The sequence below is a fragment of the Sceloporus occidentalis genome, unplaced genomic scaffold (assembly GCF_023333645.1).
Source record: "Sceloporus occidentalis isolate IW3139 unplaced genomic scaffold, rSceOcc1.0.p SCAF_79, whole genome shotgun sequence".
NCBI classification, from domain to species: Eukaryota; Metazoa; Chordata; class Lepidosauria; order Squamata; family Phrynosomatidae; genus Sceloporus; species Sceloporus occidentalis.
In genome coordinates, this window is record NW_028317059.1 from 3760893 (window position 1) to 3788169 (window position 27277).

The 27277-nt window shown below is 44.0% G+C and overlaps 1 protein-coding gene across 3 annotated transcripts in view; it reads left to right on the forward strand.

Annotated features, from left to right (window-relative positions):
* Positions 1-615: 615 nt before the first annotated feature.
* Positions 616-27277, forward strand: part of LOC149285459 (inositol 1,4,5-trisphosphate-gated calcium channel ITPR1-like) — a 35239-nt gene continuing 8577 nt past the window's right edge. The window contains exons 1-44 of one of the 3 annotated variants that reach the window (XM_089495399.1): positions 616-707; positions 894-964; positions 4960-5075; positions 5511-5597; positions 6406-6564; positions 7250-7348; positions 7472-7555; positions 8028-8174; positions 8898-8993; positions 9310-9354; positions 10058-10212; positions 10368-10467; positions 10616-10776; positions 10853-10994; positions 11140-11298; positions 11848-12020; positions 12134-12253; positions 12345-12539; positions 12626-12877; positions 12992-13133; positions 13307-13457; positions 13592-13782; positions 13866-13992; positions 14117-14175; positions 14354-14515; positions 14602-14766; positions 15585-15650; positions 15730-15867; positions 16033-16158; positions 16273-16473; positions 16671-16922; positions 17056-17181; positions 17274-17402; positions 17957-18077; positions 18292-18479; positions 19329-19477; positions 19562-19673; positions 20492-20524; positions 23437-23445; positions 24190-24216; positions 24918-24965; positions 25302-25425; positions 25507-25694; positions 26985-27168. In XM_089495399.1, the coding sequence (XP_089351525.1) occupies positions 616-707; positions 894-964; positions 4960-5075; positions 5511-5597; positions 6406-6564; positions 7250-7348; positions 7472-7555; positions 8028-8174; positions 8898-8993; positions 9310-9354; positions 10058-10212; positions 10368-10467; positions 10616-10776; positions 10853-10994; positions 11140-11298; positions 11848-12020; positions 12134-12253; positions 12345-12539; positions 12626-12877; positions 12992-13133; positions 13307-13457; positions 13592-13782; positions 13866-13992; positions 14117-14175; positions 14354-14515; positions 14602-14766; positions 15585-15650; positions 15730-15867; positions 16033-16158; positions 16273-16473; positions 16671-16922; positions 17056-17181; positions 17274-17402; positions 17957-18077; positions 18292-18479; positions 19329-19477; positions 19562-19673; positions 20492-20524; positions 23437-23445; positions 24190-24216; positions 24918-24965; positions 25302-25425; positions 25507-25694; positions 26985-27168 (5671 nt within the window). The remainder of the gene's footprint in view (positions 708-893; positions 965-4959; positions 5076-5510; positions 5598-6405; positions 6565-7249; positions 7349-7471; positions 7556-8027; positions 8175-8897; positions 8994-9309; positions 9355-10057; positions 10213-10367; positions 10468-10615; positions 10777-10852; positions 10995-11139; positions 11299-11847; positions 12021-12133; positions 12254-12344; positions 12540-12625; positions 12878-12991; positions 13134-13306; positions 13458-13591; positions 13783-13865; positions 13993-14116; positions 14176-14353; positions 14516-14601; positions 14767-15584; positions 15651-15729; positions 15868-16032; positions 16159-16272; positions 16474-16670; positions 16923-17055; positions 17182-17273; positions 17403-17956; positions 18078-18291; positions 18480-19328; positions 19478-19561; positions 19674-20491; positions 20525-23436; positions 23446-24189; positions 24217-24917; positions 24966-25301; positions 25426-25506; positions 25695-26984; positions 27169-27277) is intronic. The other 2 variants (XM_089495400.1, XM_089495401.1) reach the window with 2 other exon arrangements.

Genomic DNA, 27277 nt, shown 5'->3' on the forward strand with positions numbered 1-27277 from the left:
GCACCCCTCTGTTCTAATCCTCAAAAAGTATGTCGAATATTTTTCTTTTTTTTTTTTCACTTGCAGGGAGTTTTCCGAGTCTAACACAAAAAGCAAAGTAAGTGAAAGTTCCATTAAAATATGGAATGGCAAAGGTTTTTTTTTTTTTTTTTTTAGTTTAGTTCTTTAATTTGTACATCTTTCAGCTTTAGAATCCATGATCAGGCTTCAAGAGGAATGGTTGCTGTCCCCAGCTTCTAACAAATTAAGGCATTTAGTTAATGTCAATCAGTTTAATATTTTTGCACGTATTTATTTTTCCTCCTTTTTTAAACTGAGATTTATGGCTGCATGTGCTAGGGCCAGCATTGTCTGAAGTTCTCTCCGTTCTCCTCACACAGCTTTTACAAAGCCTACCAGTACTTGTTAAACCGTTACATTGACAGAATGTGGATATGTATCTTGTTCAGGGACACATGGTACAGAAGTTTGAGAGGTGACTTTAAATATGAGTCATGGTGTTGCTCGCTTTGTGTCATGGCGCTAAGCGAGACGCCGCGTTCTAAGGCAGGAGTTACACTGTTACCGTCTGTATATGTGCCATAACTGATTACTTTTCCTGCAGGATCTACAAAGATGTCTGATAAGATGTCAAGTTTTCTCCATGTAGGGGACGTTGTATCCCTGTACGCAGAGGGATCAGTAAATGGCTTCATCAGCACACTGGGGTAAGATTTTTGCTATTCTTCTGCTTCTTCCACTGAAGTATTAATTATCAAACTAATTATAGCTATGGCTCTACCATTCTCCCACACTACTGTGATAGAATGTCTTCTACATAACACTTTCACCACTGAATCTTGCATTTCAGCTTAATCGCATAAATGTGATCGTCTAAACTCTACTTTGTGCAGATTGGTGGATGACCGGTGTGTGGTGCAGCCCGAGGCAGGGGACCTTAATAACCCACCCAAGAAGTTCAGAGGTAAGTGCCGCATCGCTCGGCTGAGGGCAAAGGAACGAAAACAATTGGTTATGCAGAGGAATCTGGCTATCTGAGTTTATATTGTTTTTTTTAAGATATCTATAAAGGGACTTTTAGGTATTTTATGTGCTATTAATTTTATTTAGCGCGTATACTGTATCAGCGAGGTCTTGCTCAGAGGGATATCTGCAGTTGCATATCCCTTTCTTCTACTTGGGCTCATGGCTTCAAAAAGTTCTTGCAACCTTCAAAATTCATTCTTCCTATAGCTTCACTCTGTTGCCCTTAACAGTTCTGAACGTCGGTTCACCTGCTTGAAGCTGATCGCTACAGAGGGAAAAAAAAGCACCGTTGTGTAGAGCGGGACCTTTAAGACCATAACCCTGTGCGTCCTCCTTCCCTGTGACATCCCTGTTTAGGTCCTCACCTATCCCCCTCCTCCTGTCTCGTTTGGGCTCCTGCCAGTACCTCTGGTCTGGGTTTCCCTGCAGACATTTCCTTCTAATGTAAGCAGACCTGCTCTGTGTTCTGGAAGGGCCTCTGATTGCCTTTCTGGGATTCTCCTCAAGCTGCAGTTAAACCTTTTGTTCGAAGTGTATTTGAGTGCACGCTCAGAGCAAACGCCTTGAGCACCCGCTAACCCTCAAGGGGAAATATTTGGTCAGTGACTGTATCGAGTGAAGGTGTTCCCAGTGGATCCAAATCCACATATATCTATACATACATGAATACACATCATGTGTCAAAAGGATGTATTCGGCGGTGTTTGACATGGCTGCAGGGTTTGGGTCGCGCACGCTCTATTTTTATCATGTTAAAGGTGGTTTACACTGTCGTGCGCAGGAGAAGGAAGTAAATCTCCTACCAGCGGTTTAGTTTTGTTGCTCCAAAATGTAGTAATTGTGAAAATGTGTCTAGAAAATGCAAAGTTGGGGGTTTGTGGTATTGGTTCTTCTGCTTAAGACTCATTAAATGACTTTCTCCCTGTGGGGCGGTGGCTGCTCTTCCTCTCCAGGGTGTCTCGGAAGGGGTTAATTTCAGAGACAAGTCGCTAGTAGCTGCTTCTCATGGAAGGTGATGATTTGTTGGATAAAGGTTTCAAGATTACTTCTGCTTGTGTGCAGTCTGTGGGTCCCTGGACTGAATTGGCCATAGCATGTGAAGAGTTAATACCCCTTCCGTTGCTGGAGTAGATATTGGGGAGGTCTGCACACAGAATGCTGAATTGGGGGTTTTCTCGGTGTGATGTATTAACCTCAATTCTACTAATTCCCGGCAGCACCGTGCCTGAGGCTTGAGCTGCTCCAAGTTGCGCTGCATCCGATTAACCCTTGAAATTCCTGCAGCTTTACCTTACTCTAAAGACTTATTACTTTACCTCTTTTATCATCTGTAGTAGTTGTTGAGTGTGGCTGTAAATACACCATGCTTAGTTTTGTGCATTTAGAAAATAACCCTGGCCATAGACTTGTGTTCTGGACTTATCACCTACAGCCCTCTGGGGCATTTACACAGGAGTGGATTTACCACACTGGGAGTTTCAGCTCCCCGATACAATTGTTGATATCATTGTATAAAGAGTACCATTCAGTAGCTGAGTGGGCCCTGCCTCATGCATTGTTAAATGGGTGAAAATCCCATATTTAAAGGGACAGGCCCAAACTACGTCACCGAACATTAAAGTACTTGGAAAGTGAATCGATAAGTATTTGACTGGGGGTAAAAAAATGTCCCCTTCTGAAGACTGTCTCCAGAGCCACAGGCCACAGCCCGCGTCACAGTTGGTGGCAGTTTTAGCTGCTGATCACTTAAAACATTCCCATTGAAGTCTAGGGGGTCTAGTGAGAGCACTTCCTGTGCATGCCCTCGGATGGTCTCGCTAGACCCCCTTAAAACACTCTTGCAAGCTTGTGCTGGCCAAGGATGAGTATGTTGCGCATGAACAGCGCTGATTGAGGAGGTGCTTTCCATCCCCTGTGATTCGAACAGCTAGGGTAGGTGATGGGGCAAGCAAAATGCCTTCTGGTGGCTGCCTCTGATCTGCATGACACAAAGTATGTAGTGTACCTTTTACGTATGCATTGTGCCGGACCATCTAAGCCCCTCTAGCAGGAGAAGCTCATTGGACTTGACCCTTCCTGATGGGCCGTGGTCAGGTCGGATGTAAATGCACCACAGCGAGCATGTGATAGTCCTACATCAGACCACAACGCTCCAAGGCGTGGAGCTCTCTAGGACTCTTCTTCTTCTTCTCCCTTCCAGGTCACTCACACCCCCCAGAATAATTTAGAGAGGCAGTTTGGCTTTTTTTAATTTAATTAAGAAGAACATCCAAGTCTTGGTTTAAAACATTAGGTCTAATTATCCTGTTCCTGGCGTCTCTTCCAGCTTCGCCTTGTGTGGTGTCCTTCTATGTAACTTGTGTACACGGATTCTGTTACTGTAATCAGTTTCGCTCCGTGCTGGGGCTTCACCCTGCATCCTTTCCTATTAAACACCCGCAGCCGTGTACCCCCCCCGCCTGTGCAGCCGCGTACCCCCCCCCCCCCCCTTGCCTGTGCAGCCGCGCTGCCCTTATTTGGTAAGATAGCTGCCTCTGTCCCGGAGCCGGCTGCTCTGTTCCCAGACGGCCTTCCTCGGCAGGATTGCTCCAGATTCCCAGGCTTGGAAAGGGTTAACCCCTTCCTTTCTGTTGTCAATAGTGATAAGGGCCAGTTCTTGCTGTCCCTAACAAATGTAACTTCTTTGTATGATTTAGAGGGACAGTTTAATGTCACTCACACCCCTATTAAAGTACTCGGTGTACTTCAACGGGCCTTCTTTCAAGCCAAAAAAATATTTAAAACTCATTGAAATCAGTGGGGCCGCTTGCTACGCATGAACACGTGGTTCTGATGAAACACGCACAATTCACCTATGTATGTATGTTTCGGCCAAACATATCACCTGGCCGTGGAATGGGGCAAATCAATATGGGGGGGGGTCTGCATAATTTAAAGGGTGTCCAGTGCATGTGATGGCAGCAGAACATCCCACCTACTCATACTCAGTCCTGAAACGTGGGATTTTTTGACAAGCATACAGAGAGAAGTCGATCTCCATCAAACCAATCGGAAGTTATTAAACCAGGTGTTGGTAGGATGGTTTTGGCCGGCTGTTGGGCACTAAGGGCATCTCCAAAACATCATGCTATTAGTTGCCCTGTGGAACTGACGAGGTTGTGCCTCTAGATACATGAAAGTACATATTTGCTTTTTATTACAGCTTTAGATTTGAAACATGTATAAATTAGATGACATTCTGAAGGTTTTATGATGAAAACCCTATGCCCCCCCCCGTGGAGATCTGCTCCCCCCCCTTCTTGTGTATCTTTCTGCTGTGTATTCTCCGTGCAGATGTCTTAATCTGCGCAATCCACTTCATTTTTCTATTTTTTCATCTGGCCCGTAAGCCGCCGTGCGCGCCAGCTGTCTGCGTATTATCCTCCGGGGCCCCTCCGCTAATCCCTCTGCCAGGCTTTCCGAATGTGCTCTGCCTTGGGCAGGATTTCTTGCGCTGCTCGTTGCTCTGTGGCTTGTGAAGTGCTTCCATTTTGGGATTAATATAGGTGTCTGCTACGTACTACACGTTTTTAACTCTTAAAGAAGAACTATAATGGAATCAAGGACTGAAAACCGTAGAGCACTTCTCACATCACTTCTGCCTCTATTAAAGCCAAAAAAGGGCAAATCTTTTTGTTTTCCCATCAATGCCCAATAAAGGTTCCATTGAGATCTTACTGTCGGTCCATGTATGAAGCTGCTGCGCTCTTATTGGACTGCGCATGAAACCCCAGCTCTAGAGGAGTGCTATCAATGAGTGTGAGACGTCAACTGAAATGTGTAAATGTGGCTCAAAATATATATTAAAAAAAAATAAAAATAAAACAAAACACATTAGTTGTCAGTTTCCTTTGTTATCACATGTAGCTTTTAAACCTTATGTTATTTTTACAGACTGTCTGTTTAGACTTTGCCCCATGAACAGATATTCTGCCCAAAAGCAGTTCTGGAAAGCGGCAAAGCCCGGGGCCAGCAACACGACAGATACCGTTCTTCTCAACAAACTGCACGTGAGTCCTCTTGATCAGTCACTTGACCTGTTGGCTGGGATTATATTTGTTAGTCTTTGTTAAGAGAAACAAATAGTAAATTTTAATACGGTAAGTATTCAGATTACGTTGTGTCAATTTACGATGCTACGTTTTTAGAGCTGAGGACCCCTTGTGGCGCATCATGATCACTGCATCCATTCACAACTGCAGTGTGATTTCTCTAGGTTCTTATGCATAGTCCTCCTTTTATAGATTCTCAGATTTTTACTTATTTACAGCTAATCCTATGTGCCCTCAAGATTTTTCAGCTTGTGTGTGTATATATGTGTGTGTAAGTTAGTTCTAAAATGCGACGGCTCATGATTAACTTTACAGCGCTACTTGACTGATCATTGAGGTTTTTGCCTTTGCCAGCTAATCATTTATGACAATATTTGTTTTGTCTTTTCACAGCATGCAGCGGATCTGGAGAAAAAACAAAATGAAACTGAAAATCGCAAGCTCTTGGGGACCGTTATTCAGTACGGGAATGTTATACAGGTACCATTCAGATCAGGAGAGGCCTCTGTATATAATGGAAGTGTGTCAAAGCACAAACAGTGGCTGCGCATTTATACACGGCAAACCTAATTCTCAAACTCAACAATAAACATAATGTGCAGAGCCGCTCGGTTGCCCTCATGAGATCAGCAGTGGAATGGGGAGGTCATGGGTGTTTCTTTTGTCTGGCTCGCCGCTTATAAGTCCTGTGGAAACTAATTAGAGGAGCTGGTACTCTTATTGTATTCCATTCTGGTAGGATCCCCCAACCTTTTCTCTAAAGGACCTGTTCCTCCAGAGTCTGGATAAACAAGGTAACATCAATACAACCTGCCCAGTTTCTTCTCAAAGCAGGAAGCCTATTGAATGATGATCTCTAGGAAAATAGAACAAAGTTAAATTCGGCTGGTTGTCATGAGCCTGCAAACAGTTGTATTGGTCCACCTCGTGATATCTTGTGGATATATCTGTCCTTAGTTCATTGTGGATTTTTAATTTGTTGGTAGGGACCATGTGACAAAGCACTTAACCCCCCTAAAAGTCAAGATATCTTTTGTAATGAAGTGTCTTTATGGAATTTGGGTGTTTGGGAGGCAGTAAGATGATTCTCATGATATCTAAATTTAGAAGCACAGGACAGTGGGTTGGGGTATTGTTGGGATGGTGGTAAATGGAAGAAGGCTGGAACACTTCTTGTTTGATCAGCCATTACCTGATTGGATCAGAATGCAGTCGGGTGGGATTGGAATCACTCTGTGTATGAATATGGGGACTGGTTACTGCCTTGTTAAAACAAATTTGCCCGCAGATGCTGCATCTGAAAAGTAACAAGTACCTTACTGTGAACAAGCGACTCCCGGCCCTCCTGGAGAAAAATGCGATGCGCGTGACATTGGATGAAGCTGGAAATGAAGGCTCCTGGTTTTATATCCAGCCTTTTTATAAGCTGCGCTCCATCGGTGACAGTGTAAGTCTGTGAATCACCCGCTACTGTTTCTGTACATCTCCCCCCCCCCCATTAAAACCAGTGTTATGGCGTTGTGGTGGTACTTTTTGGGGCCAAGCCTTTTTCATGGTCATCACCCCTTTTGTTGTATGTGGTCTTCAAATAGCATTAAATAAATGCATTTGTCAACATCACTGCTTCAAAGTAACGGGGTGTAATTTAGTCGCATTACGAACAAATGGATGATGGACCCTCTCGCATCTTGTTATCCCGTAGCCACAAAGGCTGGAGGGAATAAAAGGAAATGTACATAAATCCGCGCTCGGCATGACCCAAATCAGCAGCCTAGTAGGGCATTCTCGGCTGGCTTGGGGCTCTGCCTAAAATCGCTGCTAATATGCAGTAATTATTTACGAAGGTGAAGCCCCTAAGGAGATGTGCAACCTTTAATGCTGAGCTCCAGTACAGTTATTTAGCTCCTGATATCAACATCTTCTAGCTGTTTATTTTTATTTTCTCATCCATGAAGCAGACTATATTACCGTCCAAACCTCAGACTGCTGCGATTTGATTGCTTAGCTGTTGGCTGCGTCCTGATGGTTCATGCTTATTCCTCGTACATTATAAAGGTCAATCCCTGGCAGATGTATATCAAAGAATGACCCATGCTCCTTTTGTTTTCAAAAGTATGTATCTTGTGTTGCAGGTTGTGATTGGTGATAAAGTTGTTCTTAACCCAGTAAATGCTGGCCAGCCATTACATGCCAGCAGCCACCAACTGGCTGATAACCCTGGATGCAATGAGGTGAGACTGTGCGGGGCGCGCTGCCTGTATTGCAGTGCTGTCGCTTTCCTCCTGCCGTATGTTCCGTTCATTCACAAGCCATCTTGTGTAGTCATTTGTTATAAAGCGTCTGTTTGGTCTTAGGTGAACTCGGTCAATTGTAACACCAGTTGGAAGATCGTTCTGTTCATGAAATGGAGCGACAACAAGGATGATATTCTGAAAGGAGTGAGTGCCGCTGCATGCCGTTTGTGACATATACTATGGAAAGATGTGCATGCTGTAACACTTCGAAAGGCATCTACTACTGTCTTAGAATAATGAGCGCATAACGAAAATCTAGGTTAAAATCAGCGGTAGTTGCAGGGGAGGTCACTGCCATAAAGATGGAGGCAGGGGCGAAGAGGACAGTAAGCAGATGAGGCAGGCTGGGGGCAAGGATATAGAAGAGGAGGAACATAATGGGGAGAGTCGTTGAGAAGACAGAGGATGAGTGGGGTAGAGGTAGACTACATGGAGGCAAGCATATAAAACAGGAGGTTCAATGAGAAGGAGAAGTGAGATTAGAAAGAGAGATGGGCTGGTGGGGTAAAGACTTCTATGAGGAGGACAATAAGGAATCTTCATTCCGTTGATATGCGCATAAATCATATAGGCTCTTTATTTCTGTTGTCCATAACCCACTCGTTCTGCATGTCAGGGAGATGTTGTGCGGCTCTTTCATGCAGAGCAGGAAAAGTTCTTGACATGTGACGAGCACCGGAAGAAGCAGTATGTATTCCTCCGGACCACTGGCCGCCAGTCTGCCACTTCTGCTACCAGTTCCAAGGCATTATGGGAAGTCGAGGTGGGTTAGGAGTGCTAAAAACATCTGTCACAAATGCAATGTACAATGAAGCAAAACTTGATCATATTCCCCTCCATCCGGTAGGTCCCTTCAACACTAAAATACAAAATGTGCGCCCATTAGCATTATTAAACACTTGGCCGATTGTTGAAAGAAAAGGTATATCCAAAACATTGTTCTTAATGTTGAGGAAAGCGCACTATTCAGAAGCAGTCAAAAGGCACATTCTGAACTCAAAGCAACATAAATGGAAGTATAGAACTAGAAATTCTAAGAAGGTTGTGAACATTATGCCAATTTATCAGGAGACGGGAGAGTTCTTTTTGAGTATGCAGTTTTTAGCAGTTTCAAGATAAGGGAAGTTCTCGTTCAAAACAATATATGTATATAATAAAAAAAGAGTGAGATTAGCTGGCACATTGGTTGCAAAAATGCATGTTTAATATAAATTTAATGAAAATAAGGGGAAAATTAGGCAAGTATAACAACTGGAAATTGGAGAGCAGTGTTCTAAAACTTTATCACACAGTTTCATGATGAGCATTAAGTAGGTATTTATACACCGAGATGTACAATGTCTCCCACATAAAATGGCATAAAAGGAAAAATAGAACGTTCGTATCCAACATCACCTGGTTAAAACCACAGAGCGCCATGATCACTTTTGTGAGACCTGCCACCTGCCAGGGAAGTAAACATTAACGGGCATTCTCTTTCCACCAGGTCGTGCAGCATGACCCTTGTAGAGGGGGTGCCGGCTACTGGAACAGCCTTTTCCGATTCAAGCATTTGGCAACGGGGCACTACCTGGCAGCTGAGGTGAGTGCCAGCTGTAAGTCTGTGGTCAGAAGATCCATCATCAATTAGGTCAGGCGATGCAACAATCCAGACCGAGTGGGATTTGTCTGTACTAATGATGCCAAATCATATCCTCTTACACTAAAACCAGAAATATTCCTTAATTAGTATTTGCAGCTGACCCAACGCATGTTAAATGTACTATAGTGAAAAAAGGTTCACCTGCTTGTGATTTGTCTTCTCTTGTAGGCGATTTGGGTCTGCAACCCCCCCCCCCACCTAGTTTCTTTTTTTCCCTACAGCCGACCAGTCTCACATTACAATTCTTTTCCACCAGGTAAATCCTGACTATGAGGCAGGTTGCCTGGAGTCTGAGGTCTGTGTAAGTATAGGAAGGGCAGCTAGAATCCCTGAAACAACCAGACCCTTGCTTCCCGTCATCCCATATATCTGCACTTTAACCTGCTTAATTAGTCCATCCCCAGTCATGGCCTTCTCCATTGTTTCCTGGCGTTTGCTCTGCTTGGTCTTGGCTCGCTTCTCCTGCTGCCTGACCATCTCAAGATTTCCCAACTGCAGGTGATCTAAAAAATTGGGAACGTTTTGGTTACAAAAAGATCAGACTTGGATTCAAATCAGTGTGAAATTTCATAATAAACTCAGCTTCATTGTGTTGTGTGATCCCCAATTAAATCCAACTAAAACTGCTGCACCATGATTAGAGTTTAAAAGCCACTCATTTTAAAGGTTGCAAATGCTCAGACTATGTAATACTAAACTTATTTATATTTCATCGCTGTATGGAATGAGAACTGATTCACAGCAATTGCATTTATATTGCCTTGTCGGAGCTTTTTTCGTTCCTGGATTTGTTGGTCCAGAAAGGCTGTGTGTTTTGTTTTTTCTTCAGAAGAATAATCTAAGTGTAATTGTTCAGGGCTTCAATGTCTCACTCGAGAGGAACATTTTATCTGAAGCTGGCAGGAGAGCGACATGTGGCATGTTGGATTTCATGTAGATATCCTCCTGGAAGCTACTTCTGACCTTTTTTGTACCAGTCAGGACTCTGTACTTTTCATTCTCAGATGGATGCAGAGCAGGATCCGGCTCGGGCACGCATGCGTGTTGTGCCAGAGAAGATGATGTGCACTTTGGTATCTGTCCCTGAAGGAAATGATATTTCATCTATTTTTGAATTGGACCCAACTACACTCCGTGGAGGAGACAGTCTTGTACCCAGGTGAGATCCTGCTAGGTAGACCTTTCGGTTCCACGATCTGTCTGCCAAGTGTTCTGCATGGAAAGTCTTTCTTGCCCTTTGCTCTCTCACTTCTCCTTATTGTAGGGAGGAAGCCTATGTTTAACCTCCTATATCACCCTCCTGTCCTGTCCCAGAAATTCGTATGTTCGGCTCCGGCATCTCTGCACCAATACCTGGGTCCACAGCACGAACAGCCCCATAGATAAAGATGAAGAGAAACCAGTTATGTTGAGGGTAAGTACATGAGGCTGCTGTCTAGTTGTTAAAGAGTAATGAGCCGTTGACTTAATGCACTTAGGGAGCTCATAGAAGCTTTTGTAAGTTAGCTCACCAGTTGGTTGTCTGCTTCTGTTGAATATCTCAATTCCCTTGTATTCCATAGATTGGCACATCCCCTGTGAAGGAGGACAAGGAAGCATTTGCCATCGTCCCGGTGTCCCCAGCTGAAGTTCGTGATCTGGATTTTGCAAACGATGCCAGCAAAGTCCTGTCTTCCATTGCAGGCAAACTAGAAAAAGGCACAATCACACAAAATGAGAGGAGGTGAGAAATAATGAATGACTATGCTTCTAGATCGCATACTATGCTGCTGTTTTGATTCTTGTCGTTATGTTCTCAGAGCTGTGACCAAACTTCTGGAGGAGTTGGTGTATTTTGTGACTGCTGGGGTAAATTCGGGGCAGGATGTTCTAGAGGTGCTTGTGAACAAACCCAACAGGGAGCGTCAGAAACTGATGCGGGAGCAGAACATACTCAAACAGGTAGCTTTCAAACGCCCCTTAAAATCAACCTGTAGATGGCTGCAATTTTGGACTTTATCTGGAGACTATCAATTTTTTTGAGATAGGTAGTTGGTTTGAGGTTGGTGCCAAGCCTAAGTCTACATCTTTGACTTTTTTTTAATAGATCTTCAAGCTGCTGCAAGCTCCGTTCACAGACTGCGGAGACGGTCCAATGCTTAGACTAGAGGAACTTGGAGACCAGAGACATGCACCATTCAGACATATATGTAGACTGTGTTACCGTGTCCTAAGACACTCCCAGCAAGACTATCGCAAAAACCAGGTAATGAGAGCTTCAAATGGTAGCACCTGACTAATGGATGTTTGAGGGTTTATTGAGATGACTATAGGGGGTCAGCTACAGGCAGATCTTGTCTGGCCCTGGATAATGCATAGTTTTATATAAACAAGACTTCAAAGTCTCCTCACCTTATTCGTTATACAGGTACATCTTTGCAGGGGGAACATCCCGGTATTGGTGTTTTTTATAATGAATAAAGTGTGGGAGTTGAAATTACAACTACCCTCCCTTCCTTCCATTAGTGAATGAACCTTTAACCCACAGTTGTCCCTAACACTAGATATATTCCAACTATAGTCGGAAAACAGCTCTGCTTACATTATTATCGCACCATCATATTCCATAGCGCTGTACAATGAGTAAACATGACTACTGTAACCTTAAAAGCTAGATCCAAGTTCCTTTGTCTGCTGGAATGGCTTCTTAGCATAGTTTGAGCCTGTAGTCTGCGGCAGAGATGGGCATGATATCAGGATTAATGTTACCGAATTGGCCACCAGCTATCCAAGCTTTGACCTTCTTGATTCACAGGAGTACATCGCAAAGCAGTTTGGTTTCATGCAGAAGCAGATCGGTTATGATGTTTTGGCAGAAGACACTATTACAGCTCTGTTGCACAATAACCGAAAACTCCTAGAGAAACACATCACGGCAGCAGAGATAGACACCTTTGTGAGCTTGGTGAGAAAAAACAGGGAACCAAGGTGAGGCAATGGACACAACGTAAAATGGGGTTAAAATGTTTTTAAAACTAGCAAAAACCTGAATGTGCTATAATGCAAGGGAAGCATGGCATGACTTCAGATCTTTTATTCAGGTTCCTGGATTATCTGTCTGACCTCTGTGTGTCAATGAATAAATCCATCCCAGTAACACAGGAGTTAATCTGCAAAGCTGTGTTGTATCCGGCTAACGCAGACATCCTAATTGAAACAAAGTAAGACTTTCTTTGGTTTAGTGGAATGGGTCTCATGGTCATCCTAGCAAGGCGTACACGTGTTTGACCGCTGAATCTGATCTCCACCCAGGCTTGTCCTGTCCCGTTTCGAGTTTGAAGGCGTTACTAGTGGGGAGAGTCCCCTAGAAGCTGGAGAAGATGAGGAAGAGGTATGGCTCTTTTGGAGAGACAGCAATAAAGAAACACGAAGTAAGAGCATCAGGGAGCTGGCACAAGATGCTAAAGAAGGTCAGAAAGAAGACCAGGATGTGCTGAGCTACTACAGGTGAGGTTGATATTTACTGGATCATGCAGCTAGGTTACTATTATACTGTATAAAACCTGAATAAATCACAATGCCTATTGTTGCAGGTATCAGCTGAACCTTTTTGCGCGCATGTGCCTGGACCGACAGTATCTGGCCATTAATGAAGTCTCTGGCCAGTTGGATGTAGACCTCATCCTGCGTTGTATGTCTGATGAGAACCTGCCTTTTGACTTGCGTGCCTCCTTCTGTCGCCTAATGCTTCATATGCATGTGGATCGTGACCCTCAGGAGCAAGTAACACCAGTGAAATACGCCAGGTTGTGGTCAGAAATACCATCAGAGATTGCTATTGAGGAGTAAGTTTAAGCAAACTCTGTGGTCAACTTTCAAAATCACTTAAGTTTAACATGTATTCCATCCGCTATAAAGTACCAACTGTGTTTTTACTTGGTCTGCATTGTCGATTCCAGCTATGACAGCAGTGGGACATCAAGAGAGGATATTAAAGAACGGTTTGCTCAGACAATGGAGTTTGTGGAGGAATATTTGCGAGACGTTGTGGGTCAGAGGTTCCCGTTTTCAGACAAGGAGAAGAACAAGTTGACATTTGAGGTAATGTGGTATGGTAGAAATAAACAGCTTAACTGTCATTTAATGGTTTTTGAGCCTTCGCTGGGTATGCTTAATTGATGAATAGTTGAAAATGGAGCCTGTTTTACAAACCTGTCTCTATGGAACACCTTGCAGTCTTTGCTCCCTTTTGTCTCATTCTTACTCCCCTTTAGGTGGTGAACCTGGCTAGAAATCTCATTTACTTTGGTTTCTACAACTTCAGTGACCTCTTGCGTTTAACAAAGATCTTGCTGGCTATTCTGGATTGCGTACATCTGACTGCCGGTTTCCCAACCGGCAAGATGGGCAAAGGAGACGAGAAGGGTCAGTGCAAAAGAGCAATTTTCAACAGAAAAGTAGTTTTAAACTCGTCATATTTTAAAACACATTCACTATATTATAATTTCATTAACCAGTCCATCCTGGAGTTCTCTAGCAACTGTTCCTTTCTTGTGCAGGAGGCAGTAATGTGATGCGATCAATACATGGTGTAGGGGAGCTTATGACTCAAGTGGTGTTGCGCGGAGGGGGATTTCTTCCACTGACCCCTCTTGCAGCTCCTGAAGGAGTCATCAAGCCCCACCGAGAGCCCGAGAAGGAGGATGTGCTTGTGATGGACACCAAGCTGAAGATCATAGAGATTCTGCAGGTATATATGTGTAGTTTGTACCCTATGATATACCAGGCTGTGAACTACATCTCATCACTTTGTCAACACTTTTTTTTGTTCAGTTCATTTTGAATGTGCGTTTGGATTACCGGATCTCCTGCCTCCTTTGTATCTTCAAGAATGAATTTGATGAGAGCAATACACAAACTGGAGATGGAATTGGCTTGGATACTGCCACTGTGGTACCTGGTGAGTTGGTAGAGGCAAAAGTGAGGAATGAGTGGTTAACATGACTAGGATGGAGTGCAGTGTATTCCTTTTACCCCAGGTGTGGTGTGTAAAATGTTGAATTGTAACTTATTTGGTTTTACAGGGACTTTGGATTTTGAGCACATTGAGGAACAAGCAGAAGGAATCTTCGGTGGAAGGAAAGTATTGCTCTGTTATGGAAATTTGCATGTTAACGATGCAGTAGAACCTACAGCTTTCATCATGGTTGTCCTCGGTGTATATTTGTTTGCAAACAAAGTACAACATTATATTTTAGTATCTCCTCATTTGTAACCTGTACATGATGTTGCTACTGACTTAAGGTTTTCCTTACAGTGAGGAGAACACGCCACTGGATCTCGATGATGATGGCGGACGCACCTTTCTCCGGGTCCTCCTCCATCTCACCATGCACGATTACCCTCCTCTGGTTTCTGGGGCTTTGCAATTGCTCTTCCGACACTTCAGCCAAAGGCAGGAAGTATTGCAAGCCTTCAAACAGGTGAGCATTTCAGAAAAGTTAAAGATCCCTCTATTCCGCAAAGATGTCGTGGAGGGAAATTCTCTAACCTACAATCCCACCTGCAGGTTCAGCTTCTGGTCACCAGCCAGGACGTAGATAGCTACAAACAAATAAAGCAAGATCTGGACCAGTTAAGATCTATTGTGGAGAAGTCCGAACTCTGGGTCTACAAGGGATCTGGACCAGAGGATGCCCCAGAGGTGCAAGCAGGCACTGCCGGTCACAAGGAGGTATATTAAATGTTCATATACAAAATAATACTCATTGAATTGTTGGCGCTGTATAAATAAAAGATAATTAATGTGAGAAAATTTCAACATGTATGGGATGTGCATATGGCTATGCTGAATCTGAGACCAAAGGCCCAATAAAGTGTGCATATTTGTCTATTGAGGCAAGACATATACTAAAGCAAGCAATTTGAGCAGAAAAAGGATATTAAAAAAACGAAAGAATTCTTGCAACCAAAACTTGCTCACACGCTAAACTGCCCAGCCAGCATGAGAGTTTACTTTTTTGTAATGACGGAAATGTGCAAATGCTTGGAGCCTTCGCTGGCGTGTTATCCTTCGGGAACAACTTCAATACGATATTGTCTGGCGTTTTCCCTTAAAAGAAAACCACTGCAATTTGTATCATTGCAGCTGTTCAACTGATGATTTTTGAGTTCTCTTAACAGGTAGCTTGTGATACATTATTACATTGTATTAACTGCTGCTCCTCTTCTCGTGCATTACTGGTTGCCGCTCTGCTGGCATTTATCATTGTACATGTAGTATACAGGGTCCTCAATGGCCTTCGCGGCAGCTGCTTAACGAGCAGTACAGGTAGAGATGGTCCAACTTATTCCTGTCTGGGTGGACTGTCTCGTTCCTGGAGCCGTTAGACATGATCATACTCCTCCTGTCCGGCTGCGATGCCTTCTGCTGGGTGTGATCTGTGCTGCTCCCTGACAGCGTTGGGATCTGGGGTTCTTTGGTGGCTTGTATGAAATGTAGGCATTAAGCTACAAAAATATTTCACTTCTAACCGTATTAACTGATCACAGGAAGGATCTGGGAAGCCAACGAAGCCAGAGAGCACAAGCAGCTATAACTACCGAGTAGTAAAAGAGGTAAGCCATACAACAATTCACAATATATTTGGCAAATGTTAGGGATGTTTTACAACACTGCTGTTTTATCTCCATGCAGATACTCCTGCGACTTAGCAAACTGTGTGTGCAGGAGAACACATCCGGGCGGCGGAACCGTAAGCAACAGCAAAGACTACTCCGGAACATGGGTGCCCACAGTGTGGTGCTGGAGTTGTTGCAAATTCCATATGAGAAGGTAAGATGGCATGGTGGGTGAAATCTCTAGGCTCTTGTAAGCTTAGAAAGGGTTAGAATTGCTGCAGATGCTGCTTTTCTGCTCTCTTATTAGATAGTCTTTTTTACTATATACTGGAAACGTCTGTTTTTACCCAGAAATGGTCTTTTTCTTTCCTTCTTACAGATGGAGGACACACGAATGCAGGAGATAATGAGGATCGCGCATGAATTCCTGCAGAACTTTTGTGCAGGAAACCAGCAAAACCAAGCATTGCTTCATAAGCACATCAACCTGTTCCTGACTCCTGGGGTGAGAACTGAAGGACAGCCGTGAATGAGTTGAGAACCTAAAAGACCAACCGTAATAAAGAAAAAATCGGTTAAGCTGCATTGGCTCAGAATGTTTTTTCACAATTTTTTTTAGATCCTGGAGGCTGTCACGATGCAACATATCTTCATGGACAACTTCCAGCTGTGCAGCGAGATTAATGAGAGAGTGGTGCAACACTTTGCCCACTGCATTGAGACCCACGGTCGTAGCGTGCAGTATATAAAGTTTCTGCAAACCATTGTGAAGGCAGAAGCACGCTTCATCAAAAAGTGCCAGGACATAGTGATGGCAGAGGTATAACCAGACGCAAACAGGGGGGCTGGGCAGCTCTAGATGGTTTATAACATGGTCTTTTTGACTGCAGAACAAACTCTTGGTTAGTAGTGTGGATTATATATAATTGAGGGTTTAATTAGTATTATTTATTATTAATGAATATTATCAGTATTTATAATATTCTGGATTAAAATGACCGCTTTTGGTTTTTACAGCTGGTGAACTCTGGCGAGGACGTTCTGGTTTTCTACAATGACCGCGCGTCGTTCCAGACTCTGGTACAGATGATGCGTTCGGAGAGGGAGCGGATGGATGAGAACAGCCCGCTGATGTATCACATTCACCTGGTGGAGCTCCTGGCCGTCTGCACGGAAGGAAAGAATGTTTATACGGAGATAAAGTGCAACTCTCTGCTCCCGCTGGATGACATTGTCCGTGTCGTTACACACGAGGACTGCATCCCCGAGGTTAGAACTAGCTCTGTCTGGTGCTCAAGGGGGAATGGAAGGCATTCCTGAGTCTTAAAGGCTGATTGTTCCTACCGCCATGTCAATTACCTCTTGGTGTGATACTGTTTAGATGTAACAGTTGTTCTTTCAGGTGAAGATTGCCTATATTAACTTCCTTAACCACTGCTACGTGGACACCGAGGTGGAGATGAAGGAGATTTACACCAGTAACCACATGTGGAAATTATTTGAGAACTTTCTTGTGGATATCTGCAGGGTTAGTAATGGGTTGTGGGTCAGATAGAAAATGAGTAAGATATATCTTGTGAGCTTAGTGGACCCCATATACTTTAAATCTTTCCTCCACAGGTATGTAACAGTACGAGTGATCGAAAACATGCAGATCTGGTACTGGAACGTTACGTTACGGAGACTGTGATGAGCATCGTCAACACGTTCTTTAGTTCTCCATTCTCTGACCAGAGCACGACGCTGCAGGTTTGTCTAAGGAACATTGTATGAATGCCATGAAGGTTGTCGGAAAAGACAAATTAAAGGCTTTGTTTTTGCAATCAGACATTTCTTACATTTGGGTCTTAAGGGAGCGTCCAATAGAGTAAGCCAGTTACCATGATTATGGTCTTATATGACCATTTAATTGGACCAATTTAGTAATTCATAGATGTTACCTTAAACATATCATTTTAAAACCCTGTATGGTCAGTTTATTGAACTAATTTTATTTATCTAATCCTAACAAAACTGTTCTTACCACAGGGATCCATGCTTAAAAGACTGAAAGAGGTAAAACTGTGAGCCTAGGGGCACAAGGTGTAGGTTTTTGTGTTCTACTCTTCCCCCTGTTAGCAGAGGTGATGGGTCGCGCAGGGTTCATCACTCTTTATCCAAGTATACAACTCCACCTGGTGTAATGAAGACACAGGCAGCTCTTGTCTGCAGTTTGGGGATGAGGTTCCCGTTTCTCCGGTTCTTGGCTCTACTTGGTTTCATTGCATTGATGGCTTAAAGGACATATTGATTTGTCTCCGCAGACTCGGCAGCCGGTGTTTGTGCAGCTCTTACAAGCAGTGTTCAGGGTCTATCACTGCAGCTGGCTCCTGCCTGTCCAGAAGGCATCAGTTGAGAGCTGTATCCGGGTGCTGTCAGATGTTGGTAAGAAGGGCAGGGCAAGGAAGAGGTAATGAATGTTAACTGGGAAACTGGTTAACTTTCATGTGAGTGAGCGTTGTGCATGCAGTTGTGTGCGGCGAATGGGGAGGATGTGAATGAATGTAGTTGGTTGCGGGTTGGCAAATGGATGTGATGGGTGCTGTTGGGAGGCTGGAGACTGTACGTTGTGTGCAAAATGTCTCCTTTTCTATTGCAGCAAAGAGCCGTGCTATCGCCATCCCAGTGGATCTGGACAGTCAGGTGAACAACTTATTCCTGAAAAGCCACAATATTGTACAGAAAACTGCGATGAGCTGGCGCATGTCTGCCCGTAACGCGGCTCGACGTGACTCAAGTGTGTTAACAGCATCTCGAGACTATCGCAATATCATCGAGAGGCTGCAGGTAAGGAGTGCAGTATGTAGTTCCCATACTGACACAACTTCCATCAATCTGAACTACTCAGGTCACATATGCCATGATACCAGACTTACTTGTACCTTCTAAGTATCCCCCATACACTTAATATGATCAATATGAGCAACTTTGAGTATATGGCAAGGGTTTTAGAAGTTGAATGGTGCAGCTTTTGGCAGTGATATCCTGGACTAGGCCTATTGCCCCGGGGCCCCCAGCTTCACCCAGCAACATGTCCCACAGTGCCACCCTTTCTCTAAACAGCTTGTGTGCGCTGCCTTTGTCCCAAGCGGTTTATCAGTGCCATCTTAACGCCCCAAACAGCCTGTCTGTGCCATCTTTGCCCCCTGCTTTTCACTGGCCCTAAACAGCTTATCTGTGCCAATTCCAGATCTCTAGATTGTGAGCTCATTTGAGCAGTGCCCTCCTTACCTGTTTCTGTATGTCATATTTTATTTACTAATTGTCCTGTCTGCAGAATCTGGCGCTTTATAAAACAATAAATACTAATCTTTGCCCTCAAGCATCTTGTCTGCCATAATTGCCCTCAAGCATCTTGTCTGTGCCTTCTTTGCCTACTCACTAACCCTCACATTCCCTCACACCACTCATGCTAACACATGCTTACACATCCATGCACACACAAGCTGTGACCCCTGTAGTTAAGCCACTGTCCTGTTAGATTCGAGAACTATATCTCAATAAATGCAGCATGCCATGTCTTATGTATGGGTTTAATCTGAGATGATTTAGTATGGTATGAGGACACAGTAATAACGCTCAGATCTGGTACATGTTGTAAGATTTATCTCTGACCGTTTTCTCCCCACCCCTCAGGACATAGTGTCATCTCTGGAAGATCGTCTGCGTCCTCTGGTTCAGGCAGAGCTCTCTGTACTGGTTGATGTCTTGCACCGTCCAGAACTTCTGTTTCCAGAGAACACTGATGCGCGTCGGAAGTGTGAAAGTGGCCAGTTCATTTGCAAGTAGGTGCGTTGTTCCAGTTAGTATGAGGTAGCACAAAATCAGCACTTATAATAGTATTGTTTTCGTACAATGCTGTCTTTTAGGCTTATACGACACACTAAGCAACTTCTGGAGGAGAATGAAGAAAAGCTTTGCATTAAGGTTTTGCAGACTCTGAGAGAGATGATGGCAAAAGACAGAGGTTTTGGAGAGAAGGTATGTCCTCCTCTACTCACTGGCCAAGGAAGCATAGTCCCTTCCATTAAGTTAAATAAAAAGAAACTGTACAGACAGGGACTTCTACTGCGTTCTGTTTCCAGCATCTCTAAAGAAGTTATCACAAGGGAACCAAGTCCAATGTTTGGTACTCCAGGTCCATTTGTCTTTGTAGTGCCACAGTTTGCCACTAGGTGGCAGAGCATTGCCACGTAATATTTTGTCTGCTACATATGGTTATACCATTACAAAAGTTATGGTGGGTAAAGGTGATGGGGAAAACCCTTCTACTACCCACTTAATTTTAAGTTGAAGTATTATTAAACACTCATCTACAGACACCAGACAAGCCAGAAGGCTTGTTTTTTCCCTCAGAAATCTCATGGTGCTGCCACAATCACAAGGGATTCTGGGTAGGCGCATGCAAATAAGGTCAACAATGATCAGCTTTTGCCTCCATATCCACTTTATTCATGGAACCCTTGAAAGTAATTGCCCGCTGTACAAGACATATGGCTATAGCTCTGAATAGGCTGCAGTGTATTTTCCCGATCTTACTGGTCACAATTCCAAGGAAGAGTTTTGCTATCAGCGCATGTTTTCACCAAGCCATTGCCAATCCTAAACCTACAACCCCTTCTTTGCAGTCAAAAGTTTTGCAAGTGGCCAAGCCCGCTGTGTATATCCCTCCGTAGTGCATTTCCCTGATAGTAACGGGAATCTTACAGGGTTGCATCTTCTGTCTCTGCTAACGGACGCCATTTACCCCCAGGCTGGTGTAATAAGTGTTTTAATACCTGCTTTTTGCTCTCTTGCAGCTGGTAGCTCTGAATACTCAGGAAAGCTCAGAGGTTTTGACCTGTTTGTCACCTTATAATTACCCCCCCCCCCCCCGTTACATGTGGTTCTTGTTATTTTGACCCTTACTGTGTGGTGTTTCACGTGGAAGGGTGTTTTGTCCAGTATCTGCCGTTGTACATAATGGTTTCCGTGCTGTTGTCCTGTGTGCTTTTAGCTGCTGTTGTATGTCGCTTTGTGTTAAGAAGGGCGTATGAGACCCCGTTACTATGCAAGCTATAGGCTGTTTTCAAGACGTAATATTGTAAAGTGTGTGTCCAATGGCCTCTTAAGCGGCTGATTTCTAGAGATGTTGTTCCTCTACTCAAACGTTTTAACCGCGGTTCCTCTTGTGGCCGCCAGAGTGTAGAATAACCATGCGGCGTTAACGGAGTGAGATTTTGACGGCCTCTTCACCCATTAAATTATACAGCATGCAGTGCCATCTGAGACCCACCTGCTGGAGAAACCTGCCGTTGTTGGCCCTTCGTAATGAATTGTGAAGAGAGAGGGCGTTTAGGGAGATGATCCCTTATGCGCCCCGGTACACGGCTTCTGCGCGGTCCCGATATGTATCCAATGTGTGTTTCTTTTTCTGATGACCTGAAGCCCCCTTCATTATACATTATCACCGACTGCCGTTTATTGCTTTATGGCAAAGCATTTAATTTAAAAAATAAAAAATTAAAAAATTATTCACTGTTGACCTCTTACAAAAGCCCCAAGGTAAGCTGTAGCAGTATTCTCTCAACAAATATAGTCTAAGGCAATTTCTCTACTTCTAAAACTTTTTGGATCAGAATACTCTTATGTTCCTATAATCCATGGCTGTAGACCTCCAGTCCTTGAGGGCCACATACAGGCCAGGAAATCTGTGTGTCCATATCTGAAAATGAGTCCTTTAATAAGTTTTTAAATGAGGTGCTTGTGTTCAAGCTGGGATATCCAAAATGTGTGGCCTGTTTATGGCCCTTGGGGCCGTGCACCCCTGTCACAATCCTCTGTCAATTATTTGTTTCCCCTCGATATAGATCTGTATTTAAGGGCTTTTCCTTAAACAGATGACATATACTCATATATGTATAGATAATGTATATTTTCTGTGTATTTCATATGGGAATAGGCTTGTATCCCACAGTTTTGTGTCCGCTGTAGCAAAGCTTTATTGAAGGAGGATTATATATTATTTGTTTTATATACTGCGGCATCCATTTGTTTAACCCCTTAATGACAGCCTGTACATGTACGGGCTCAAAATGCATTGTTTTCAATGGGTTTAGGGATCACCCATTGTCCTTAAGGGGGTTAAAAAGTATCCCGGCGCTGCGTCCCATTCCGAACTTGTTTTTATGTATAAATCGGTAGCGTTGCGTGGGAGACGCTCTATGTCCTCCCACCGCCTGAAGTATCTGGTCCTTGCGTGCAGCCGCAGGGGAGATCGGGTGACGCTGGAAGTCAGCTGGCACATTTCAGGACGCGTTCCTGGCCGGCATCTCTCGGGAGGAATCTGAATCCTGCGTTACGTGTGTGCGTGATCCGGCCGGCCCGAGCGCTGGATGATGCCGGCTCGATCTCTCCTGTCTGTTTTTAGACCTGCAGGGGATTAGAGTGTCAGGACAGGTGGGAATAAATATAGGACGGAACCTTTTCCCGTTTTGACGGTGGGATATTAAATGGCACAGGGGAGCGGGAGAAGAGAGTGGTGTGGGAGGCATCTTATTATAGTTGGGCCCTCGGATGGGGTAAATCTTCACAACCCATCTTTTCGGATGACCACAGAGAAGCATTTGGTCTTTGAGTACATTTGGTACATACATTTGTAGCATAAACACTGCTTTGTCTAATTGGAAAGTGCCCTAATACTAAAGTCTATCTGTATTAGACTATTTCCCTCTAATAACAGTGAGATATTCAAAACCTAATCTCTTGTTACTCCTGATATAAATGTGTTCTCCAGCACACACAAAAAACATAACCTGGGCGATCGGAATCTAGTAGATCATGCAGCACGGTACAACCTGTGATGGGATGGGTGCCATGAAAGCTATATGACATTTAAACTACAATGCGATCATACAAGGTCAGCAGATTCATCCAGCTGGAGACCCTAAAGTGGGTAAAATGTTGCCAGTGATACCTCTCATCCAAATTGCATAGTATAGGAGTTAAATGAGAACCCCCCCACCATACTGTTGTTGTGCTATGGCATAATTGTTCCATGCCAGTACTCTCCTGGCTTTTTAGGAGGCTAGTTTTTGTGACTCTGAACCTGTTTGGAGATCAGAAGGCGGCACTGACTGCGTCGCAGAATTGTGTTAATGTGTAAGCCTCAATTGGCATCCTAACGCAAGCCATGTAATGCCACAGAAACGGGGAATATTCTGTATTCGCGACCGTACCCTGGCTTCATATACGTTGCTTCCAACATCCGCTCAGACTAGTACCAGCCTTCAGTGTCTGGCTCGAAATGACGAAACAAAATTCTCTATGTAGATCACGCTGGCAGAATGGGAACAAAGGCACATCCATGGCGCTCTTCAGCTTCAAGTGACGAAAACCTACCTTGCACACGTTGCTAGTTCCTTATCATATAAACATGCTACATACGAGGAAAAAAGACCCTACAAGAGGGCTGTTAGGTTTCGGAGGGTGTATCTGGAGCTTTATTTACGTTCATGTATGTCCTATCCTCTTAAATTTCCTGATCAGAATGGCGGGCATTTGATTTTTGGTTCTGAAATATTTAGTTGGGTTTTTCTAGTGCCTGGAAGTCAGAAAGGGTTATTAAGTTTGACTATAGAAATCAGTCATCCACATGGGTTGTTGTCCAGACCCTTAAGCTGCATTGTTAAATAGATTTAAAGCCCTGTATATCCTCTAGGTGTTGTTAATACAGACATTGGCCATCAGGGATTGAACAGTTTAGCTGCCCCGGGCCTGTTGAGATGCCAGCCACAGAGGCAAATTACATACCCCCCCCCCCCTTTTCCTGGAACTGGAGCTGCGCGGCTCTGACCTTCACCGCACGCTAACTGCCAATACACCCATCGCTGTTAAGAGCGCAGAGGAGATGGACATTTACTTAATTCTTATCTAGGTTCGCATCATGTTGATCAGGGCTCTTCCTCAGACTTTCTGTGCCAAGCAATTACAACAGACACTCGACAAGACGTATGTGCCTCTGGAGCCCCTCCAACATCTCGTAACAGACCAGGGCTTGCCTCTTGTCTAGCGTAATCTGCCGAGAGGATTCTGTGTCCCTCAAGTAGCCCCAGACATCTGATGATGATGTAGTGCTGCTGCTCCACAGGATAGAGCTCCCTGCACCTATATTATTCATTGTATTTCTATAGAGCCATACTATATACGTCTGAATTTCATGGAACATGATTTGCCTGCCGTTCCACCCACTAGTGAGTTTAGGGATATCAAGTTGTTGCGTAGTCGGTCTCCAAGCTTCCTCTAAAGGGAATATCCTTCTGAATCACCGATCTTGTGTGGGAAGCAGCATGACTTAACCCTTTCTAAGTCTGACTGTCTCCAGTTCCGTGCTGCACCGTCCCGTCCCGTCCCCTGTATGTGCCACCTACGTGTTTCTGTCCTAGTGACCCTTACTTTGCTCTCCTGCTACTAACTATTCCTTTTTTTTTTTTTACTTCTCTACGCCACCTGGCTTCAGACGCCGGATACGCAGGGGTCGGGAGAGGTGTGTAACTTAATTTGTTGTGCACAGACCCCAGCCCCTGCAACCTTTTGCCCTCCCTACTCTAGAGGAGTTGTAGATGGAAATCATGAAACCACTTGTGGATGCCAGTGTCCACTTCCCACCCAGTGTCCACTCCGTGTTCTTACATTCTGCGTATGGTTTGTGTGATATTCACCCTACTTAAAGTAATACGCATTCCTCTCCTCCCACCCTTCACATTAGTCCTTCTTAGTTTGGACAGTAGTCTGTCCACCTCCTGTGTTCGAACGCACACAAGCTTTTGTTCCATTAAGGACTAGTTGGCTTGGATAATCGAACAGATTTAAAAAAACGGCCTATGTATTCGGCTGAAGTATTAACAAACTAAATACTAGTTTTGCGAAAAAAGAGCTCAACCTGCTTGGAACTTCTTCTAAAGCTTTAATCTACTTCTGCACGGTCATAAAAGTCACATCAAAGGTGTTAAAGGCTATAAAAGACAAGAAGTGCAGATCCTGGTGCTCATTTCCAATAACTTTGGGATATCTGTACATAGTTCCAAGCTTGTTTCAGGAGAATTGTAATTGGATTGGATGGGCACGTGTGCTAGACCTCAGGAGGCCACCATTGTGATGTCCTGCTGCTACTGCTCCCTCTTTATACATCTTCTGTAAGAATAACTAGTGTGTTTGATTTTAAATATGGTCTTTGCGTAATGACAGGAGCTTGGCCAGACCCAGCCGTTGAGGCAGCTGGAAGATGTCAGGAGGGTATGTAAAAGTGTCACCATTCCATTGGCGTATTTCAACATGCTTGCCCTATTTATGTTAGGTCTGTACACACCATGTTCAGTGTTTCCATTTTGTTAGGTCTGTTGTCCCCCTTTAGTATCTAGATTTCATCAGTGTCTCCTGATGCCCTTCCCTTTATATATCATAGAGTTCAACAATGGTTGAAACCCATGGACCTTCCTGTTTTTGCACTGGTTGTGCTAGATATGTTCCTTCTGAAGAGGTTCCTCATGGATATAGACTCATGATGACTTTGCTCCTATGAGCAAATAGATTGATGTGCGTTCACCTCCTTCACATTTTTGTTTATTACAGGGGGAAGCATTAAGGATCATTTTGGTAAATCGTTACTATGGGAACATCCGTTCACCGGCGAGACGAGAGAGTTTGACCAGCTTTGGGAATGGTCCTGTGTCTGTAGGTTCTGGGAAGTCTGGAGGTGAGTACAGCCTCTTCCCTCCATCGTTTTGCACTTCAAGTGCCATCAATAATCACAAGCTCCTTTCCTCTTAATATGTAGGTGGCACCAGTTCAGCGATCCTCAGTCGAGGGGAGATGAGTTTGTCTGATGTTCAATGCCACCTTGATAAAGAGGGGGCATCCGATTTAGTAATAGATTTGATTATGAATGCCACAAGCGACCGTGTGTTTCATGAGAGCATCCTACTGGCCATTGCGCTGCTGGAAGGGGGCAACACTACCATTCAGGCAAGTCTGGGCATGTTATCAAGTGTGTATTTTGTGTTAAGGGGGATCAAATAAGTATACAATACAAATTAAGTGTCTTCATGCAGCCTTTAAATGTTTAAATATGCCGCTGCTTATACCGTATTGTGTATGGCGCCCTTCTGATAGCGATGGGATGTGAAGTTTTTGGCATTTCAGAAGTTAACGTTTCTACCTAAATACTTTTTTCCTCCTGGCGTCGGCCAAGCATAAGATAAGCCTTTGCGTCCTTAGGTGGCAACAACCCCCGTTGCTTGGCACCGCTGGGCCCACAAAAGCCTCATTTGTGAGGACTGGAGTGTACGCGGTGCCTGCGCAGGCAGAGGTTATGTAAGGTCTATTTATATCGTCTGGCTGCAGGCAGGAGATTTAATGAGCTGCTGGCCTCATTCCCTCACCTCGCCACGCTGATCTTAGTGCGTCAGAATGGTGCAGTCAATAGTCGAGGCAGTTGCCGTAGTAACAATTTCCCTAGAGATTTTCTCTTTCCTCCGTTCCACATTGTTTAGATACAGGATATTTTCCTTTTTTATCTGATGGCAAAGATCTGCTTTAAACTATAAACCGTTCCCACGCAAGACGGAGGTCTGTCTGTCACCAGAAACTCATTCGGGTATTAAGGATTGTATTATATAATTCAGCATGAATGTGCTTTAGAGATGCTTTTTGCTGCTGTAATGGAAAGCATCAGATCTTCACTGGATGTATTTGCTATAAACCTGTCCAAGATTTTAACTAGCAGGAAGGAGCCAGTGTGTGAAAGCGTGTACCGTTAACCATTTTGCACATAAATCCCTGAAATCTTGATATTTCAAATTTGACCTCACGCAGATATCTCTGTTAATGGAGAGAGGTAGTTGCTCATTGAAGGTATACCTGCATTCATACCAGTATAAAATAATACATATGTTTTACAGACTTCATTTAGAGCACTCAATAGTTCACCTTGCCTTAAAGGAAAAAGTGATACCCCTTTGGATCTCTTGATGGGTCAACTGAGTGCTTTAAAGATCTTAAGTCTGAAACGTGTTCAATAATAAGCTGTTGACATGGAAAAGCTGTATGTTTTTTGAGAAATTCATTACTTTTTCCTTGATTGGGGTACAGTTGACAAACACGGCATGAAAAGGGTCTGATGCTTAGGTCATATTTAACTTTTTTACTATACCTAGCTTGTATAAAGGTTATTAATGACAGCTGCCATAGGTGAAGTCTAGCTTGACCCCCTTGCACGTTGCTAATGCCCATGTTTTGCCTCGCTTTCTCCTGTAGCATTCCTTCTTCTGCCGGCTAACAGAGGACAAGAAATCTGAGAAATTCTTCAAGGTCTTCTTTGACCGGATAAAAGTGGCCCAACAGGAGATTAAAGCCACAGTGACTGTAAACACAAGCGACCTCGGGAGCAAGAAACGTGACGAGGAGCAATCTGAGAGGGAGACTCCGCACGGCAAGAGAGGTTAGACTGGTTACATCTAAGAAGGTTTCACCCCTAGCTGTTAAATGTTGCTTAAGAGGCCTAACAATGTCCCTGGAATTTGATTTTTGCCGTGTGCGTTAACACATTC